This window comes from Musca vetustissima, unplaced genomic scaffold, assembly GCF_032173495.1.
Source record: "Musca vetustissima isolate MV318-11 ecotype Yass unplaced genomic scaffold, APGP_CSIRO_Mvet_v1 utg49006, whole genome shotgun sequence".
NCBI classification, from domain to species: Eukaryota; Metazoa; Arthropoda; class Insecta; order Diptera; family Muscidae; genus Musca; species Musca vetustissima.
In genome coordinates, this window is record NW_026884841.1 from 31,168 (window position 1) to 48,147 (window position 16,980).

At 32.3% G+C, this 16,980-nt stretch overlaps 1 protein-coding gene across 1 annotated transcript in view; it reads left to right on the forward strand.

The window, feature by feature from the left end:
* Positions 1 to 16,980, forward strand: part of LOC133331900 (uncharacterized) — a gene marked incomplete at both ends in the record, with an annotated part of 57,860 nt that overhangs the window by 30,730 nt on the left and 10,150 nt on the right. The window contains 3 exons of the mRNA XM_061540290.1: positions 2,831 to 2,983; positions 10,251 to 10,465; positions 15,814 to 15,864. Of these exons, the coding sequence (XP_061396274.1) occupies positions 2,831 to 2,983; positions 10,251 to 10,465; positions 15,814 to 15,864 (419 nt within the window). The remainder of the gene's footprint in view (positions 1 to 2,830; positions 2,984 to 10,250; positions 10,466 to 15,813; positions 15,865 to 16,980) is intronic.

Genomic DNA, 16,980 nt, shown 5'->3' on the forward strand with positions numbered 1-16,980 from the left:
AGGTAGTACGAGATATTTTGTAAATGTGATAAAAATAAAATAAATTTTACAAAATTCGAGTATGGAAAAAAGTATTTATTCAAAAAGTAAAAAAAAAAAATTGACTTGAACTTACGAACTTATACTCATCAATCAGAAATTATAAACCAAAAATGCAAAATTATAGCCATTGAATATGAACATTTTGGTTTGAACCTTCCGAATGCAAAAAACATGAAAACTTTATATAGGATGATATATTTTAGTTGTTATCCAAATATAATCAGATTAATGTAAAAATAGTTCTAACTAATGGAATTGAGGGTATTCCTCACAATCCACAATGGATTCCGGCCGTGTCTTTAGACTTGAAATGAGATTCGTCTTCAAATATTCTTATCATCGGTTGGGACCTTCAAATATGTTTTTATCCCCCAAGAAGTAATAAAACATTACATTCATTTCTGTTGAAATAATCATCAAAATACCGCAAATGGACAAGAAAATGAAACTTTGTTATGAAGAAATGTTTTACACTCTAAGGAATTCCGAATTCCATTATTGAAAACGTGTACCAATAAAACGCGATTTCAAATTGCATAAAAACTCCAATTCTTGGCAATATTTAGGAGGACTGATAAAAAATAACCTTTATTTTAATAGTTTTCAAAAAGTATTTATTTATTTTTCAATGACTACTTTCACCTCAGTAGCATTACGACAGGCCTGATCGTACCATTGGTTTCTTGATGGTGATCTTAGGTATCCAATTGTTGATTCTGTTGCAGTTTGTAGGGAGTGGGAAATTCTTCGCTATTGTGCAATAATTTATGTTATTATCGGGACAAGGAGTGGTTTCGACTAACGGCATACGCTTCGATATTCGCTCCTTCCGTATATCACAACATGATCAATTTTGATTTCGCGTTGCTTGATCAGGAGAAATCCAGGTGGTCTTGTGTATATTGCAATGCTTGAATCTGATGTTGCTAACTACCATGTTTTTGCTGCCGCGAAGTCAATCAACCTCATATGTTTCTTCATGAAGGCTGAATTTTCTGACGGTGGGGCCAAAGATATTTTCCCTTCCAATTTCTGCATTAAAATCTCCTAGCAGAATTTTAATGTCATGACCATGCTTTTTCTAGGCGCTCGTAAAATATGTCTTTGATCTGATCATCTTTGTCTCGGTCGGAGCTTGAGCGGAAATGAGACTAATATAGAAGAACTTTGCTTTTATGCGGACTATAGCAATTAGCTCATCTACTGCAGTGAATCTGGAGACGAAGTCTTCTATTCTCCTGTTTACAATAAATCCGCATACAATTTTATTTCTCGTTACATGGCAGCTATAAAACAGGGCGTAACCATCTGATTTACTTTCGTCAGTACCTTTCCATTGCATTTCCTGTAAGGCAATAATGTCGGCTTTGTACATCTTGAGTACATCCGCCAAGGCGACAACTGCGCCTCTTCTTTACAACGTGCGCACATTCCAAGTGCAGATTAGCATATCGCGGTCCTTTATACTTTGCGGGGATCCCTCAACCCATTTTTTATAGTTCCTATCGGTGAACTCACAGCACATATCAGCTCACTATTTCAATGGATGATGAAAATAGTTAAGGCTGGGCTTCGCCATGTTAAAGCCAATCAGAGCCGTTGCTTGGTATATATCCAATTTTTTAGTGCGGAGATGTGTTATACAATGAAACCCCTAATTTCTTGAAAAAACGTGTCCTAAATTCCCAAAATAACGAATATTTGCGTTACCGGTATATGGGGTCTATCCTAAAAATCGAACCAATATTGATCATTTTCGGTAGGAAGAGTTAATACCCAATGAGAACCAAACGTGGCAAATTTCAGTCAATTCGTTTGAAATCGTATTAAAAATCCCAATAATACAGAATATTTTAGGGTACCATTATATGGGGGCTATATCAACTGGTGGCCTTCGGAGAAATTAGAAAAACGAACAAAAGGAGACAAGTCATTGTACGGCATTTTTAACCGGCCAAAACAATAAATACATTTTTGATAATATTATCGCATTATAATTATCATGACAGAATGTATATAAATAGTAGTCCTCGTATCCTCTCAAACACGTTCGCGGACGTGAATGCTATAGCATTCATTTTCATACTGCTGCAAACTGATGCCATCAGTTATATTTAATATTTATTAATATCTTATCATTACACCCATAACTGATATGATTTTGACTATTACGACAATTTAAAAAAAAAAGTGTTGCCTACCATGTTTTGCGGCTCTCTGATTTTTTGTGTCTGCGAACGTGTTAATATATTCCCATATAGGTTAAAATAATTTTGAAATATAAACCTCTTAGAATGACAGAAATAAAATATATACAATTTTCTTTAAAGAATAAAAAAAAAACATTATCAAACATTTTTCATAATTATTCATTCTTATAAGTTGATAAAAATGTGACTTCTGGAGATTTTAATCATCAGCGAAATTTTCGAAATGAAAACAAAACAAAATTCCTGATAACTTTTAGCTTCAATACAATTACCAACCAAAGTCTCGTACTTCCTCCGATCCCTTCATGCAAGTAACTGAAAGCTCTGCCACAATCAACAGATTAGCAATGCTCAATAATGTTAGGGAATAATTTATTAGAATTTCCACTTGATTAGGTAATTAATGTATAAAGAAAATTCAAAATTAAATACCTAAATATAGATACATATGTACTTAAATGTATTTATAAAAATTATATACAAACAACACACCAAAAAATAAAAAAAAAAAACAAATAGAAAAAGAATCTTTGATGATGTGGCCAACACGCCATCTTCTGTATGTATGTTCTTTAAAGGTAATTACAGTTGTCTGCAAGTTGATTTAACATTTACCCGTGATCGTGCGTATTATTTTACAACCGTTTTCATACCCGGCATTATATTGGTGACCTCATCCTTTATTACATTCTGGCTGGAATGGAATGCAGTACCAGCCAGAGTTATGATCGGTACGTAGCATTCATCATAATTATTATTTTCTTCCTTTTTTTTTGTTAATTGTAGCAACAATAACATCAACAAACAACAACAACGACAAGAACTCTTACTATTACGACAACAACAACAACAACAGCGACGACAACAACCACTATCATAACATTAGGCTAGAGTCTTTTTATAATTATATCGTGATCTCATTTTACAATGCTTAACAAAAAAATAAAATAAAAGAGCCAGCAAGAGAACTATGCTGTCTCTTTCGTTTCGTTCTGTGTGTCTATATTACTAAGTACATATGTATATTTCCGTGTGTGTGTGTTCACTGTTAGCTCTTAACATACAAAAAAAAAAAGAAAAACAAAAAACAAAAAACTAAATGTAAATATAAAATTTTATTAAAATAAAAGACATCATTTCATAGGATTGAGCACTTCGCAAGTGCCCTGATTATATCTCAATTATTAGGAACAACAAAAGATTTCTACTATAAACGTTAGCAACTAGCATTAATTGTAAAAGTTTTTCAACTGAAGTCCAAAAGGAATACGAAAACAAAAAATCTAAATCACTTTTATGTCTTATCGTCGCAGAGTTTTTTTTTATTGTCATTGTCATCGTCTCTAAGTGTTGTTGAGGTTTCTCCATTTGCGAAGTAAATTAGAAAAAGTTTATTTCGTTGTAATTTTCCATGTCACTTGCAACAACAACAGCAACAAGTGAACGTTTAAGTGAACTCTGTCACTCGTTAGTTTCTGCCTTAATCGAATAAATATCAAAATAGAAAAAAACTTTATTCTTTTGTTTGATTTATTTCCCAACTACTTTTGGTTGATTTCTTAACTCCCATTCCCATTAGCTGTGTCAAGTTCTGTTCTGTTCCAACATTCACTGGCTTTTTGTTATAAACAGCACATGCATGCACTACTTGTTTCCTTTCTACTTTCAACCACACATTTCGACATTGCATTTAAATATATTGTACGTATTTATATAATTATTTAAAACGATTATGTAATAGGCACAATTATTTCGAAATTATGTTATTACAAAAAATATTTTGATTAACTCATATATACTTTTTATAAATGAATTTATACATTATTAATATTATACCATATAACTCCATTAAATTGTCAATTTCAAGAAGAAAAAAATATCAAGTTGTGAAAAAGTATAATAAAACATTCAAATAATTTTTTAAATGGCATATGAAATATAATATTTTAGGGAACCAAAATATCTTCAAGTCTTCAAAACCATGATTTACTAGCAAAGGACTCCTGCAGTTCAACAATGGCTATTTACCAGTCTTTCCAGGCATCATTTCAAAAAAGGATGCGCTGGAACATGGGACTCGTATACTCAGTATAAAAAAATATAACAATAACAAATATATAACAACCACAATACTTGTAAATGAATGTATATAAGAAGAAACCCCTATTCTTATGAACTCAGGATGCTTTTGGGAGTGATTGGTCATCTTAACATCATCTTATGGGAGCTATGTCAAAACATGAATCTACATTTAAAATACTCTGTCAGTACCAGAAGATTGATTCTGTTTTACCAAAGGATTGATCATATGTTGGGTGATATCAACAAAAGTGTTCCTATAGACCCTATCGTCTGATTTAATGTAGATTTGATAAAATATTAGGTTGTGGAAAAAGAATTCAATTATTTTTATATGAACTGTAGGACTTTATTTATCATGCTTCGGAATGTCCGATTTAGGCCATATATGCAGAAGTCATGCTCTCTATTTGCAAACAACTCTAGTACTCGATTTTCACAATCCCCCCTAGATACCAATTTTTTATCATTATAGAAATTTTGCAATGCAAGAAAAATATGATAATCGCTTGGTGCCAAGTCCGGACTGTATGGCGGTTGCATTAAAACTTCCCAACCAAGCTCCCGAAGTTTCTGGCGAGTCACTCTAGATGTGTGTGGCCTAGCGTGGTCCTGGTGGAACACGACACACTCCTGGTGGCCAATTCTGGTCAATTGCTATCTGCGAACGGCCCAGTTGTTAACAGTATGGATAAAAATTTAGCGTTTAACAGTAGGGACAAAATTTAGCGTTTGACCATATGGAAGCAACTCATAATAAATAATCCACCTCCAGTCCCACCAAATGCTGGATGTTAGTTCCTTCCTGGACGTTAGTTCTGGTTTGACCACGATCGTTTTCGCTAGTGATCCATTTCTTATCTCCAGTCACCATCCGTTTAAGTAATGGGTATATCTCATTCCGTTTGGCCAAAGATGGAAATTCGATCCACCCAATTTTTTATGTTAATTGGCGTGGCATCCAAACGTCGAGCTTCTTTCTCCTGCTCCAGCTTCTTTAATCCAGCTTTGTGTGAATAGTTTAAAACAGTTTTATGGTCGAATTTTAGCTCTTGGGTGATGTTACGTCTGCTAACATTTCTCCGATTTTATCGATGGATTTCTCTTTCACCGACCTAATATTTAAAAGTAATTTGCAAGTTTTCAAAATTAGATCTTAGGCGTAAATAGGATACGATATTTGCAATATTTTATATATACTAGTATTAAAAATATTGACCAATTTTTCAAACTTTGACCCTCTATTTTCCAAGAGAATCAGCAGGCATATTGGGCTATGTGATTTTACAATCACGTACAAATACATTCTTCACATCGAACGTTAAGAATGTTCGATGTTCCACACGGTAGGTTACACTTACTTCAGAAAGTTCTGCAAAATTTTGTGTCAATCGGCCATACTTTGGGGATTTAGTGCCCCATTTACTGAAAATCGTACGAAACTATATATGGGAGCTATATCAAAATTTGAACCGCTTTCATCAAAACGTGACACTCGTTATGTTACAGTAAATTCAGTACGTTCTGCAAAATTTTGTGCCAATGTACCAAATAAGTGACCTATGGCAACTTTCATCCAATTCGGATCATAAATGCGACCTGTACTTTGTTTACAATTTAACATGGACAGACGGACAGACGGACGGACATGCACAAATCGACTTAGAAAGTGATTTTATGCATATTCTCAAAAGGAACCATGTGTCTATCTCGTTTACTTTTGCCTGTTACAAACATATGCACAAAGACATAATACCCTGTAACACAGTGTGGTGAAGGGTATAAAAAAGAGAACGCAGAGAACTCATAAAAAGGGCACCAGTTCCCATTCATTAACAGCATTACATTACATATGTATTTTTGGATAAACTGCTTTACAAAATAATCGCGATACTTCGCGATTCGATCACATACAACAATATAATTGGTATCAATTTAAAAATCAACCACTACTATCAACTATGTCCTTCAGGAGTAAATATATACGCCATAGAATAGAACTTTTGTAATTTTTCACACAGAAGTCCATTTGATCCGCTAAATATTGCCCAATCTTCATCAAAACAGTCAGACTTATTCCATGGCCAGACCCCTTTCTTTTTATCATAACTGTGGCCTCTGAAGAGACCATTTCGTGCCTTAAATATCAACCGATCATTAACAAAACAATAGGAGGTTTCATTGGCTAGAACCCATCCTACATACAGTATTTCGTGACGATTGAAATATAGCGTGTTTACAAATTATAATGAAAGGGCGGACGGACGGACACACATGTCTAGATCGACTCAGCTAGTCGAGATGATCGATGTGCTTAAATGTAGGACCAATATTTCGCGACGTTACGAACTTTTGGGGCTACACAAAGCTATAATACCCTGACAGTATTGTTATGTAGGGTATAATTATCTACTTTAATGATATGGAGGGTATATTACAATTTTTCATACAGATTTTAATACATCACAACTTAATAATAATTATATTAGTCCTGTATTATCCAATTATTCCAAACCGAAAAACGGCATCTATTTTGTATGTGGTAATAATAAATGTAATAACATATTGCTATTAAACAACTTATAGTGTAATAATCCTTTATAATAAACGATAACATTCGTTGCTATTATTATTATAGCTGCTGGCAATCACTTTGTTAATAGTCAAAGTGTCACATTTGATTATAAATATGTTCATTTCATTAGTCCGCTTTATAAAATATTAATAAATTCAATTTATCAGCAAAACCTCATCGACCGCCTAATACGATTAGTTATCGATATAGTATTATGTATATTTATCTTGATATCAAAGTTAATTTGTATAACAATTAAATTCGAAATGCACAATAACATATGGGAAATTACAAAAATCTTTTAAATTCCTTGAAGCTGAGGTTTGCAAGGTTATAACTCGCGAAATATGAACATATTGCATATAATTTGAATTCAATTCTATAAAATGAAGTGTTCTTGTCAAAATCTTGAAATATTGGTAATAAATAATAAGTTGCGTGGAAGCTGTGATGGTGGTAATGTAAAAAAATGGGTGTAAATGTGTTGAAGCCAACGAGTTTTTTTGTGTTCGTTCCCGATTTGTGGCTAAACTACACAACGCACACACATGTGATCAGTGACTAAGTTGCAGAATACCCCATGGACAATATGGTTCTAATGTATGATTTTTCGATATAATCACTGCATCCACCCAAAATGGATGCTGACATTTTGAAGCCGGATTTTCGGTGTTTTTTGAATTTTTCTTATAATTAGGATGCGCATCCAGACAATAGAATAAACTAATTATAGGATCGTAGAACTCGTGATTCTGCTTCGTTTAGTGTATATCTCATGAATGTGCTCACTGTAGCTTCTTTGCAATTGGGTTCCAAAGACGAAAATTTAGTGCGTAAATTTTTATAAAAAACATATTTTTTTAGTCTAAAATTAAGAAAGTCCATTCAAATTCCGTGGAACCCCGCGTGATTTTAGTTTTTTTACGTGCCGGATCTAATGAGCCCATCCATGTTCAATTCCGCCCATTAAAACGGCGGATATAGGTACCTTGAATGTGGGAAAAACTGCAAAAACTTATTTTGACAAATTCGCGTAAATAATCGCGGTTTTCTTCGAATTAATTTTACATGCATTTATGCTTGTATTGTCAAATTCGCGAATCTGCGTGGAAATAGGTCAAAAATACATCGATACGCGAATAATATGCGTATTTTATCCAAAATTGATTGTGGAGGCACATCCGCGGTTCTTAACCGATCCTTTTAAAATAGGTGTCCTTTTGCGTATTTTCATAGGAGATTACTAAAATCGGATGCGCATAAAAATCGTATGCACGTTGCGTGATTTTTAGCCATTTTTAGGGTTTTTGCATAGTAAAGTGCATCGAGTGGCACACTTTGACCGCTAAATTAAACATTGAAAAATTAATAATTATTGAAAGACATTGATTCGGTTTATACGAAAATCGCATGCGCATCAACTGATTTCAATTAATTCGCGAATTGCAAGCTTTTCAATATTGATCATTTTTATGTATTGTAAATGCAATATATTTAGCCATTAATGACGTCGAAACTCTTATCAGATGAATCTGCCGATATTTAACAATCATCTAAAAGAATTTGCAGAAGAAAGCGTCGTATATTTTAGAAGATTAAGGCAAAACCGTATCCTCTTAACCATACTAAAAAAATCGAAAATTCAAAAAAAAAAAATAGTTTTAATTCAAAAATTAATTTATTTTATTTTCCGATATCTTCATGTTTCTATTTGTTTTTCGCGACTATTAAACCGTATTTCAGTGTGATTTGACTAGTATGCAAAGAAAACAATGGTGTTTAAGCATTTGTGAAGAAATTCGCGAATTACAACGAATAGGAATCCATTTAATATATATTTGAAATACAAGATTTAAAACCGCTATAACTTTTGTGCGCAGCATCCGAATTTGTGAACGCGAACAGATTTCGAATCAGCATATTTTTCTTAACCTATGTACCAAAAATCATAAATGTGCTCGCAAAAAAAAATTTTCAAAATTTTTTTAATGGAATTTTAAAAGAATTTTGTAATTTCCCATATATATTTATTTGCTCTCTCTCTCATACAAATGGACTGTGATGTATTTCTAATGTGTGTTGTATTTCTTTACAGCGATATATTTAAACATACATACATATATAGAAATTGTATATATTATAAATCATGATAGAAATCAAATCATAATACAGACACACATACACAATGTTAAACGTTAAATCTGATTTAATTAAGCAGAAAGCTTTTTTCATGCGAGAAGACATACATACTTACATACATATGATTTACTTACATACAATTTTTCCCATACAAACGATTTTCTGAAAATAACATCGAAATATTCCAATTGCTAACATTTCATTTCATTACGATTAATAAAACCATAGCTACCGACTATTTTGTTATACCCATATTCGTCTGTTAATAAGCGAACATTGCAACACACCATTCATCTGTCACTCACTCTAATATATGTGTCTCTTAATACCCTGAAGGAGTGTTGGGGTGTTGTATCGCCTTTGTCTACTATTGTGACGACATGTCTCCATATTTTCTACAACTTGCCTACATACCATGTAATAAGTAGAAGCATTTGTTATGTTAACAGCCAACTGAGCATGGTTATGCTTCTTCTTATTTTTATTTAATTAGAAATATGTTGGCGGTAATAGACAGAAATTTTGTTAAAAGCGCGAGTTTAAATTATTAATGGTAATTGGATAATTAATTTAATTAATTGGTGAAGAAAATGTTTTGAGCAAAAGAAATTATAAAAAAAATTACAAGTGACATATGTGACCTTTTGTCTATATCTACATATTATTCACTTACTACTGACCGTGTCCACATATGTGACGCTGTGTCTATATCTAAAAACTACTGACTTACTACTGAACATGTCACTAGTTCATTTCCAATGACAAGCACATGTTAAATGTCAATGGTAAAATGCATTGTGTTGGGTATAGTCGGTCAACAGTATTGGTGACAATGTCAATAGTAAGTCAATACTGATTTACTGTATACATTTCCTACAGGGTAACTACTGACACGTACACATACACACTGTGTTTCCAGTCTATATTTTTACATCGCTCTGTGTTCCCAGCCCACCCATACACAGTTCGTTGTCCTCTAACCATAACCATATTCTCGGTGACAATACAATTATCTCCTACTAGTCCAAACTGTTTTTCTTTTATTGACTTTTATTAATAATAATTATATTTGTGTTATTAATCAATTTTCTTTGTATATTTCTCTTTTCGTGGCTGCTGTTGTTGTTGATGTGGGGATAATTGTGTACGTGTCATGCACACCCAACGCAATTGCAACAATCTGTCAACGACGACGACGACAACAGGTGTAACAACAATGCTGAATTTCTTCACGACATCAAACGGTTTCCGCAGCACACTTCCGGTCGTCTCAAATCTCACCGCCATGAATGTCTGGGATGGTGTCTGTATGTGTTTCATTTATGCCTCGCTCTTGGAGTTTGTTTGCGTCAACTATATGGGGCGTAAACGGCCACAGCACAATGTGGTCTATCGGCCTGGAGAGAATCCGGTAACACAGGTAATGTATTGACTGACATTCGCAAATTAAATGCCATACAATAGAAGCTAAGCATAAGTGCACAAGTGATATTCTGCATACGAACAGGCTTTTAGAGATATCACTAACCAGAACCCTGCAAGAATTTAACCATTTACAATTCTCGAGCCAAGGGCATGTCAAGAAATAACCGAAACAAAAGCTAAAGAATATCCCCCAAACATCACATTTAACAATTCATGAAACAATAAACTCAGTCGATCAGAATATTTTCCTCTATCCCTATATCGCTCTCTTCTCTCTCTCTCTGTCTCAAAATCAAAACTATCAATCAGTCGATTTTATTTAAATTGTGTTTCTTAATGTCTTTTCTATTCTTAAATTATTATTATTTTTTTTTTTGTTTTAAAATTCAAAATCTTTTATTTTAATTTAAAAATTATATCAGTCTATTCACGCTCTCTCTCTCTCTCTCCTAGTATTTTTCCTCTCTCTATTTTTTGTTCTCTCAGTATATCAAATGTACATCATATATTACAGAATATAAATTACTTACTTATAATTTTGTGGCATTTGTCTTTTTCTTATTCTTATTACTGTATTTTCTGTTTCTTTTAATAACTCCACGTTCATTTCAAATACCTTTAGTTCTCTTCTTTAGCATTTTGTACTTGATTCAATATATATTTATATACAAAATGAATCGAATTTATGTGTGTAACCATTTCTCTAACTAATCGATATCAATGTTATCGCATTTATCCGAACACCCGACACATTTTTATGAAACCAATTCCTTTTTAGTTGTTATTTTTTTATTTTTCAAAATTAAAAATTTTAAAATGCATTATTAACAAAATTTTGGTCATAAGCAGTTTCTTTTTGTTGGTATGCGTGTGTTAACTATTTTTGTTTCTTCTATCTTTTGTGTCCTGCAACAAATTAATACCTAAATTTTTTCTAATTGTTTTGCATCAAAAATACCAACTCACAAAATTAAATTAAAGAAGAAGAATAATAATAAAAGAGAAATGTTAAACCAATCCTAAAAAAATATTTATTTAACTTTAAATTCAGTTTCGAATCCATACCATAAGTTTTCAAAAATATGTTAATGTGTGTGTGTATCTAACCCCCATTTAGTTTCCTGTCCCACCTGTATTTTGAGTAATTAATACAATAAATATTTTAAAAATGCCTCATTTAATTATATATATTTGTTTTTTATAATACATATAAAAATAGTTGAGATTTTTTACTATTGTATATTATAGGTAAATTCGAAATAGTTTATATATTTCGTGGTATAGCTAGGACATTATCAATTTGTATTGTATATATGTATGTAGTTATGTAGCATTGTAGGTTTTCTTAGATACTATTTCTATTTTAGGCTGCAGTTGAAATGTATGTTATAATATGGAAAGGACAATAATTTACCATTATTTATAAATGCTAACACATAACTAATAATGTTGTAATTAATTTTATTGGTATTTCAATATTTTTTAAGTTCGAAACAAGACTACATAGAAATTTCTTTCTTCACTAAGGACTCAATATGTACAGAGTTGCAAAGTTTAACAATTTTGCATAGATTCCGGTTCCAATCACATTTTTAAATCGACTCCGGATATAAAGTCTAAGTAAATTGGCACAATTAGGTATTGTAGGTATTTAATTTCATGAAATCAAACGAAAATATATATTGTAACTATATCTAAATATGAGCCAGTTTAAATGAAATTTTATCCACTGCACTATACACTGTTTTCTGAGACACGAAGTCCATTTTGACTTCATACATTTGACAAAAATATTAACGAAACTTTGCACCACTCAAAAATATAATAAAACCATTTCAACAAACTCAGACGTCAAATTTACTACTTTGTATACTGTATAATTTCGTAAAACACAATTTAAAAAAGAATAAATTTGTTTGTTATATGCTGATTAAGATTGTAATTAAGAATTCAAACCAGTGAAAAAAAACAGTATGTTGGATACTGACAGTTACATGAAATGAAAATATAGGGAACATTCCAATTCCAATTCCAATATATTTAATTCTCGAACCTGACGTTCTAGTTTTTTTTATCTCGATATCTTAAAATTACATACTTTATAGGATATAGACTGACATTTTGGAGTACAGAATATTCCCCATACTATAGTGAAATACGGCTACGTTCTACAGAATACCAAACTACAGCCTATTTGCTCAAAACTCTTAAAATACCGTTACATGGGATCGGGAAGCCCCTATATAACGGCACGGTAACCTGTATTAATTAATTTAAGTGGGAGATTAAGTATACTATAAGAATTCGAAGTCCCCAAAATACTGAGAATTGGGTGCTTCCCTTATATAAAGTGGACCTATATTTGTAATTTGTAGATTATAATTTTGTACCCAATAAGAATATAATGTACCAAATTCGGTTGAAAAACGCACTCGAGGACCCCAAAATACCGAAAATTTGGGGTTACCCTTATATAAACGTGGACCGATATAGCCCATCTTCGAACTTGACCTGTCTGCAGACAAAGACTACTCTATGTAAAATTTTGGCGATCTATCTCAATTCGTTTAGAGGCTAGAATCAGACACACGGACTGACGGATATGTTTAAATCCTCAATTAAGCGGACCCCTCAATTTTCGGTTTAAAACTTGAACAATTAGCACAAAGTCGACATATATGAGAGCTATGTCTTAATCTGAACTAATTTCAACAAAACGTGTCCCAAGTTTAGGACATCAGTAAGTTTTACAAAATGTGGTGCTAATCGGCCAATGTTTGACTCTTGTTGACAATATACCAGTTTCAACAGGGTTCGTCCTTGGGCCAAATAAATGATCTGAAACAATTTTTTTATACCCTCCACCATAGTATGGAGGGTATATTAGTTCTGTTTTTCCGTTTGTAACACATCGAAATAATCATTTCCGACACTATAAAGTATATATATTCTTGATCAGCGTAAAATTCTATGACGATATAGCCATGTCCGTCTGTCTGTCTGTCCGTCTATCTGTTGTAATCACTCTAGCGTCTAAACGAATGGAGATAGATCGCCAAAATTTTGCATAGAGTCGTCTTTTGTATGCAGGCAGGTCAAGTTCGAAGATGGGCTTTATCGGTCCACGTTTAGGCATAGCTCCCATATAAGGGTACCCCCAAATTTTCGGTATTTTGGGGTTCTTGAGCGCGTTTTTCAACCGAATTCGCTGAATATTGCTACATTGGGTTCTTATTGGGTACTTAATATCACCACAAAAAATTATAAATATAGGTCCACTTTTTCTGGTAGCCCCCATATAACGGTACCTCCTAATTCGCAGTATTTTGGGGGATTTGCTCGTATTTTTCCGCCGAATTAGCTGTAATTTACTATTTTGAGTTCTTAATAGGTACAAAATATCTCCACAAAAAATTATGAATATAGGTCCATATTTTCGGATAGCCCCCATATAAGGGTACCCCCAATTTTCGGTATTTTGGGGTTATTGAGCGCGTTTTTCAACCGAATTCGCTGCAATTTGGTATTTTGTAGTCGTATATGGTAACAAATCTCCCTACCCAAAAATTATTAATATTCGCCCCCATTTTGGGGTAGTCCCCATATAACCCCCTTTTTTATATTAAAATAGTTATCTGATTTGGTCCGCGATTTGAATTTGGTTCTAAGACTCTGTTGTAATCATTTCACCTGCGGAGGATAGCTATATAAAAATTAGAACGTAATGTTCGATAATGAACCATAGCCGTATTTAGATCTAGCCCCTGTGTGGAGGTTCCAGAATGAGTGAACCGATATTCCCCATTTTCGAATTTGAACTAGGTTTGGAAGAAATAATAAGATAGACAAAGTTTGGATGAAATCTAAATTTTCTAAAACGGATGGGGTCTGGAACCAGTATTTCGAAAATGCACATTTTTACCGTGTTAACGTGTATACACCCTCATTAGCCAAAGGCTGAGGGTATATTTATCCCTTAACATTTTCTGAAATTTGTATTATGGTTTACATAATCCACTTTTTGGTATGTTCCCTATATTTTCATTTCTAGTACCTGTCAGTATATCTATGGTGTAGGGTATCCAAAGTTCGGCCCGGCCGAACTTAACGCTTTTTCACTTGTTTTATCTAATTCGGATCATAAATGCGACCTGTACTTTTTACATAGCCCAATTCGGATCAGAAAAGCAAAGTGTACTTTTTTTACTATTTTAAATTTACATATTGAAGAACGAACATATATAAAACGAAGCAGATATTGATTCTACGCATATTCTCAAAACACATATGTATGGATCTCCCTCGTTTCCTTTGCATTTTACAAATATATGTATAAAGACATAATAGCCCTATCTCGCAGTGTGGTAAGGTGTATACAGAATTGGAGGTTATGGTTCTGCAGGCCTCATTAAAATACTATTGATGATTATTTATTAACATACACTTTTCCGATACGATCAAAAATGCGTCTTATCGAAATGTTAAATCGGAAAATGGAATCTTTTAGTCAACTGATTTCAGTGATACTTTCCAATTAGTCTTGTTACAAATTCGAAAATACAAGGCAAACAAATGTTTTGAAAAAGGACAGTTGCTGACCAATATTCTTTACAAAATCAAGCTGTTATTATAAGTCTACAATAAAAATATAATTTTCAATTATAAATAATTCCTACAAAAATTTGTTTAACATACATTTCACTGCAAAACGGTTTAGTATGTATTGAGATTTTTTATGTAGGTAAAAGTGTTGATGAAAGAATTTTCTTATTATCCAATAAAAAAATATAAATTATAAAAATTAGACCATTACAATAATATTTATTAACATTGTTCCCAATTTCTGTGATTTATTAAACAACATTTCGAAAAAAGAAACTATAAAATACTAACAACAATGACAAGTGAAATATATTTTGTGTAATTTTTAACAAATTCAAAGTCATAAAACATTATGCCATTCATATAGAATTCACAAAAACAAAACGAACAATTAAGGACATAAATTTACAGACCTCGCTCGGGATTAACAAACGAAATAAAAAACAAACTATATGTTGTTTAACAAACTATTGCTGCTTTTTGTAACCAATTGAATTTTTGCTTCATTACGAATTGACAAAAGTGCGGGTTTTTGTTTCATGTTTATTGTTATTGATAACAGTCGATTAGCTCACAGTTTATTCTAAAAACATAGTAACAGCAACAAGCAATAAACGAAGAAAGCAAAGCAAAGCTTGAAAACAAAATCAAGACAAAAAACAAAAACAAATCGATTTTATTTTTTACACAAATCTTAAAGTGTGTTTTAGTATCAACAAATATTTTATGTAAATTTTCCAGCGTCTTCCAGCGGTTCTAAGCAGGATTGGAGTCATTCTTGCAAGTCCTTTGGTAAGCTATCAACTCATGCACATTCTCTCTCTCTCTGTATTTTAAATTAAACCGAACTCAACAACAAAACGTGACTTAACTCACAAATTTGTCAAGAGCTGCTGGCAACAAATTAAAAATTAACCCAAAATCACCTCAAATTCCAAATCGAACCTCTAACACAAAAAAGGACACAGACCATCAGAACACGTCAATGTCATTAGTAAGACACCAATCATCCCCACCTCAGTCACCACATGATCTCTACTAACACCAACAACCAGCCAAACACCAAATATATACAAATCAGCTGAAGCTCTAAAATCGGATCATGCTGATAGTGATTACGAAAAAGCTTAAAATGTTCAAGTAAAACAATTCAATTTGATGTGCAAATTCATAGATCTTTCGCCAAAACAACGAAATAAAAGAAAAACAAAAAAAACTTAAACTGGCATGTGAATTTCGCTTGTATTGCAAGAAATGAGTTGTTTAATTTTTTTTGTTCAGTTCCATTTTAGACTTTCATACATTTCCGTTTCCTTTGTTTTTTTTTCTCAAATTTCTAACGTAGACGCACGCTTTGAAATATTCTTCTTTTTGGTTTCATTCATTATTTGATATCCTGTTTTGACAAATAGAATATTTGTTCGGCTTTTTTATAAATTAAATTATCATTATGAAGAAAAATCAGTTTCTTTTTTCAATGAGACATATTGACCATCAACTCTTCTCATACCAAATTAAAAAAAAAAAATAATTAAAAAAACACACTTTAAGGTCACTTATAATTGGGAAAAATGTTACGTGTGTATAAATTAACGTATTATTTTCGTAACCTTACTTTAAACGTATTGTGCAGTTTTTGTGTGTGTGTAAATATTTAAACAAAGAAAAAAACAACAGCATCAAAGATATCACAATATCAAACAAAAAAAATTAATAAAAAATAAGCTTATATAATATTAATCATTTTTAGGATTCGTTTTAGAACGCTTAAATAGCCGTTAAATTAGAAACGAAGACGCACATATCAATTTTAGAGACTCCCATACAATTAGCCAATAATGGGCCTATGTATATATAACTACCAACTACCAAAACAAAAGTTAATAAATATTTTCATATCTTCCAGTT